This window comes from Herpailurus yagouaroundi, unplaced genomic scaffold (genome assembly GCF_014898765.1).
Source record: "Herpailurus yagouaroundi ecotype Mexico unplaced genomic scaffold, PumYag 142, whole genome shotgun sequence".
Lineage (NCBI taxonomy): Eukaryota > Metazoa > Chordata > Mammalia > Carnivora > Felidae > Herpailurus > Herpailurus yagouaroundi.
The window spans coordinates 4,280,199-4,286,198 of record NW_024412397.1 but is presented as its reverse complement, the minus strand read 5'-3'; the positions used below and the strand labels follow the sequence as shown (position 1 = coordinate 4,286,198).

Here is a 6,000-nt window from a genome sequence, read left to right as displayed (position 1 = left end):
TACTCTATTCTTTTTTCTTTCTTTTTTTTTTTTTTTTAAATCTTGAAATGATGATGCCAGGGGACAAACTTAACCCCCCCCAAAAGATAGGGGAAATATTTAAATTCAACTTTATTTTGTAAACGCTAACAGTGAACATTTTCATATACCATTGGGAAATGAGATGAAGCATAATTTGGTTTCAAACTCTTCTTTATTACTACATGTTCGTTTAAATGAGAACAGCTACTAATGCTCTCAAGTAAAGGGAAGACTCTTTTGGCTATAGAAGTTATTCTGCCTTCCTAGATGTACTGTTTTGTTTTGTTTTTTCTAACTTCACAAAGGCAATCACCATTTCCAAAACACATCAAGCTGAATTTCTGTTATGATACGCCAGAACGTTTTAGGACAAAAGCCAGCTGACTCGGGCAAAACCCTTGAAAGACTTGTTGCATTAAACATCTAAATGAGTAAAATACATAAAAATAGATGCAAATGATTTGTTTCATTTCCTGAAAAGTATTTCATGATTCCCCCATATCTACCCACGGTTACCATTTTTATTCTCCTTGGCCCTTCCTCTTGAGCCTTGTGGGGTAAACTTCCCAGCTTGCCAGCACCTACCGCCTAAATATGCTGCAGGAAGACAATAGATCGCATTTATAAACTGTAGGGGAGGATGTTCACTTGTGTGCAAATGCTAAAAATGGAATGAGCATTTACACACTTTAAGCAAAAACTGCGGCTACCAAATCTGTCTCTAGTTGTTGCAGAGGTTTTCAGTCCAGAATTATCATTAAAGATGAATAATTGAAGCTTCTGTACAGTTTCTTTAGCAATCCCTAGACTTCCTTTTTTATGCCATGAAAGTTTAAGAAACATAAACAGCCCTGGATTGTTATTGGTACTGAGTAATGCAGATTTTATTGTTACTTGGGATCTTCAGTATGCTCAAGGAAACCATTTAATTCATATTATTAAGTAGGAAGTCATTAAGGAAGAACCTGATAGAATCAGGTAAAACCAATTCAGTCTCCTTCAGTTGTTGGAAAATTCAATATGCTTTATTTAAGCAGAATCATAGATACTGTATATTAACTATTCCAAGCAATCTTTACTCAGCTCAGAAAGGCCAGATGTATGGGAATTGTAAAAAATCAGGATATGCATAAAAACTGTTCAAGTGCATAAAGCAGCCCCATCTGGAAGACATCTACCAGAAATGAAGTTGTACAAAACCATTCCATTGATAATAAAGCTAATTTTTATGGGTCTGACAAGTATGTAATTATGTTCAGTGGTGCTTTTCAGATTTTATCACAGTCAATAAACCGCAGTGGTAATTTCATTCCCATTTGACATATTTACATGGAAACATTTGATTGGAGGAATTAGTAACCCTGAAAGCCTTGATAGATATGTTTTAATGATCTGTGACCTCCGCAGTCCCTCATCTGTTTATTGTTGCAACAGGCGAGAAGTCGTTCCTGTGTGACCTCTGCGGCTTCGCGGGCGGCACGCGGCACGCCCTCACCAAGCACCGGCGCCAGCACACAGGTCAGTTCGGGCGTCCGTCCGTCCGTCCGTCCGTGGCCCTCGATTGCTTGTCTGTTCGGTTTTTGGAAAATCGGTGTACTTGAGGGTCTCCTGAAAACTCTCTTTGAATAACATGTGAATTCACCTGTTTTTTGCATGTGAAAAGTCGGCCCTCTGTAAATTCGTGTTCGGTAGGAGGACAGACAGCTTGCGTGCAAAGTGTGGATCTCCCTGCAGCCGAGACTTTGCCTGGGGGTGAGGCTGGAGGTTGGTTGCTCTCAGACGTGCCCCCTCCCCTCAGTGTCTCCCTCCGACTTTCCTGTGCTTGCCCCTACCCCGTAGCTGGCTACCTGCTTATCTGCAGCCCCGCCTTCTGGGCTACATCTCCGCCCACCTAACCACCTGGACCCTGGAACCCACAGTCCCTCTACAGTTGGGGCCAGTGGGTGTGGTTGTAGGTCATCACCGTATCTGTTCTTGCCATTAGGAAGGCACAGCAACAGAGAGGGCAACAGAAGTAGAAAGTGACATTCAAGAGGATTCGTTTTTATGATGTTTATTCTTTATGATTCAGCATAATAAAATAGATGCCTTGGTTAGGAACACTTAAGAATGAAAAGTTTTAAATATTTAGTAAAATTGATTACTTACTCGGATTTATAAGTAATTATGTTAATAATTATAAGTTCTATGTGCCTGGGACAGTACTGTTATGGCCTTTTCCCTCCTAATTTATTATTTTTTTTGAAGTTGATTTATTTGAGAGAAAGAGATCACGAGGTGGGGAAGGGCAGAGAGAGGAGGAGAGAGAATCAAAAGCAGGCTCCACACTCTGTGCTGAGCCCAGACGTGGGGCTCGATCTCACACTTGTGAGATTATGACCTGAGCCGAAATCAAGAGTTAGATGCCTAACCGACTGAGCCGCCCAGCAGCCCCTGTCCCTTCTAGTTATTAATAGAACTATTTTATTATCAAAAGTGACCTCGTGTAGATGATAAATCATGTGTTAACATGATTTGTAACTAAATGTACTTTTGTGTGGGGGGCCATGACGGGTGGTTTGGCTGTTACACTCCCGCTGGCGTGAAATGAAGATACACAAAATACGTTCTGTGGTACATTTTGAATCTTAATATGTTATATTTAACGGATAGCTGTAGGTAGCTTTAATGCCCAGGATAGTGTTTTTAAGATCAATGAAAATTAATGCCATTTCTTCTAGATCTTCAGTTTCTATGATTTCCGTCTCCGTATGAGGTTAGAGTTAGTGTTGAGTGTAATTTCCAGTGTTTAACATGATGTTGGAGACACACACTTAACTTTGTAATGTGAAAGCCCATTTCAAGTTTATTGCAGCTACCTACTCTTTTAATCCAGTGACTTAAGAGATGGGAGAAGGGGCCCTGTGGATGGCAGTCATCCTCAGCGGCCATCTTGGAAGTTGAAAGCGTGCGCATGCGGTGAAGCGTGTTTCTCGGTGCCCGAAACGTTCCTATCGGAGTCACTGTTGCTCGGCCGGTCCCACCCCGCTGTGGCCTGGGGACCAGGAGAGCCCCTGTGCACCACCTGTGCCAGCCTGGCAGCACTCCCCCCGTCCCCGGCAGTGAGGACAGTCGTGCTGTGATCACAGGCGCTTACAGGTGATCGATCACGAAGCCTGCGTTGAGGAGGCACAACTTTATATTTTATGTCAGGTCCAGAGGCTCCTTATTACTTTGCTATTAACTTTATACCGTATAGGACAATGTCTCACAGACAGAGGCATCTGTCTTTGTGGCATTTATCTGCCTCTGTGGCACAAATCAAACATGATTCTTTAATACCAGAGTCAGTTCTTAAGACTGTTTGCTTCAGCCAAACAGCTTAGTACAACTCCGTCTACGCCCTTCGCTTTTATGCCGGATTTATAATATTTAAGCAACATGCAACTTTTTTTTCCCCCAAGGCCGGAATCGTGTGGTGCATTTGAAATCTATATTTCTCCGATGTATTCCTCTTTGACATGGTTTACCTTTTTAGCACAGAGTGCCCACGCAAATTACAATCAGCTTGGAAAGGGATAGGTATCAAAAGTGTTCCAAATGGCGTAAATAATTCCCTGCTGCAATACAGACTGTCCAGGGGCTGACACAAAACATCTTCCATTTCAAGATTTACTTTTATCACCTGTCAGAGACCCTTGATTCAAGGGCACAGGAGCAAATCCTCACGTGGAGTTGAAGAGTCTTGGCCAGCTTAATAACCACCAGCCTGCCCAAAGGAACGCAAAGTGTGAGTTTCCATGAGGAGTGTGCAGCCTTTTTGACAGATTGTTGACACACAAAGGGCAGTGCTCTATATCCAGAGCCGTTCTGGTGTTCCCCCTCTGATGTTCTTTTACCTCCCCGTCAGAGGTACCTGAGATGCAGAACATTCCTTAATGGTTATTTTGGCCAAGATTGTCGCTCATAAAGGAGAGGGTGAAGAGCAACACAATTCAGTGTGCACTGTTATGTCATAAAAGGGGAAATAAGAGGAAAGGACATTCACCTTTGTTCTGCTGTTTTGAGTAGGGTGTATACAGGGAGCCCTACTGACTTAGAGATAGCACTGTTCAAGAGTACTTATTGCCTTACTCTTGGATTTACTCATCTTTCTGGAGTTAGAATGACAAAGGATTCAGAAGGACTGTTCCCAATGCACTAAATCATTTTGATCACTCCTTAACAAGTGTGTGATGGTACCTATCTCACTTCAGGCATTAACAAGTATTAGCAAGCTAGAATTCTTATTCAAAATTTGTAGATTTTTTTTGTCTTCAAGTTTTACAACCTAGAAGGTGCATTTATTTCTCTGGCTATATATTGAGACTAAAACAACAACAATGACAACAAAGAACTACTTCTGTATCTGTATTTCAGAAGTATATTTTCCTAAAGAAATTACTTGAAGGTGGGGCACCTGGGTGGCTCAGTCAGTTGAGTGTCCGACTTCGGCTCAGGTCATGATCTCACGGTTTGTGGGTTTGAGCCCCACGTCGGGCTCTGTGCTGACCGCTCAGAGCCTGGAGCCTGCTTCGGATTCTGTGTCTCCCTCTCTCTCTCTGCCCCTCCCCCACACATGCTCTGTCTCTCTTTCTCTTTCTCTCAAGGAAAAAAAAACAAAAATTAAAAATTAAAACAAAACAAAAAAAAAGAAATTACTTGAAGAAATTCCCTGAAATTACCTGAAGAAATTATCATTTATGGATTGAAGAAAAAATGCCAATTAACGTATGTCAGCAGTAGCATTGGGCATGTAACAAGATGAATGAGTTACAAATTAACCATTATGTACAGATTTCACTGTAGTTTGTATAAATTGACATGGAGTTCGTCTACCAAGAGAGGAGACATGCTTGAGCCTTCTTTACTTATTTGTTAAAGCATAATATTTTATGTAGCATATTTTGGTAGCATTATATTTTTTTTCTGTCGGCCTGTATAGAACTCAAAATTTCTTAGTATTACACAATTTAATCTACAGTGGCTCAGTGTTGTCAAGTTGGGTATGAAATGACAACTCATAGTTCACTGCAGTATAATTCTTGCTTAATATGAACTTCAAGGTATTAAAATATTAGAGACTATGACATTTTCATTTAAAAGTGTTTTTTTTAAGTTTAAATCATGTCACATAAAAAGTCATAAAAATTTAAATGAAATAAGCTACATTAACCATGTTTTTTAAGTTCTTATGTTAAACCTCCAAACCAAGAAAATGAACTTTAAAGATGACCTTTCATTTATACCACGAACTCAGTGAGTCCATAGTATCACCCTTTACCCTCCTAGATTCCTGCCAACTGTATGAAAAATGGTTAGGTTAAAGATGCCTACCAAGGCTATTAGAATAAACAAGTTAGCAGTGAGTTATGGTGCCACACATTTTCAAACACTAGGTTGAATGGAGTAAGAAGACATCAGGGTATATTTGTGTATGTGCTTAATGAAAAAAAAATCTTTAAGTTGTTTGACCACTTGAATCCATTATGTTAAAAGTGGAAAATTTACACTACCTAACTTGACCTCTCATTATATAGCTATAATAATCATGACTGTATTGTATTGGCATAAAGGTACACAGATACATCAATGGAACAGAAGAGATCTATGCCTGTGTTTGTCACTTTTTTGAGACCAAGGTACAATATTTAGAGATAAATCTAACAAAGGATGTGCAAAACCCCTCCGTTGGAAACTGCAAAATATTGCCAAGAGAAATTAAAGACCCAAGTAGGATGATATACCATGTTCATAGACTCAGGAGACTCAGATCCCATCAAGCTTCTTCATGTTCTGAAATTGACAAGCAGATTTTAAAATTCATATGGAAATCAACGATCTGAAATAGTCAACTTTGAGGAAGATGAACAAACCTGAGGACTTATACTACCTGACTTTGTATTATATTATAAAGCTACAGTAATTGAGTCATTCTGGCATTGGCATCATCAAAGACAA

General features: G+C 40.1%; 1 protein-coding gene across 4 annotated transcripts in view; it reads left to right on the top strand.

The window, feature by feature from the left end:
- ZNF407 (zinc finger protein 407) overlaps nucleotides 1-6,000 on the top strand; it is a 507,857-nt gene that overhangs the window by 273,082 nt on the left and 228,775 nt on the right. For all 4 annotated transcript variants that reach the window (XM_040478555.1, XM_040478554.1, XM_040478557.1 and 1 more), the window contains exon 6: nucleotides 1,456-1,539. In XM_040478555.1, coding sequence (XP_040334489.1) covers nucleotides 1,456-1,539 — 84 coding nt within the window. The remainder of the gene's footprint in view (nucleotides 1-1,455; nucleotides 1,540-6,000) is intronic.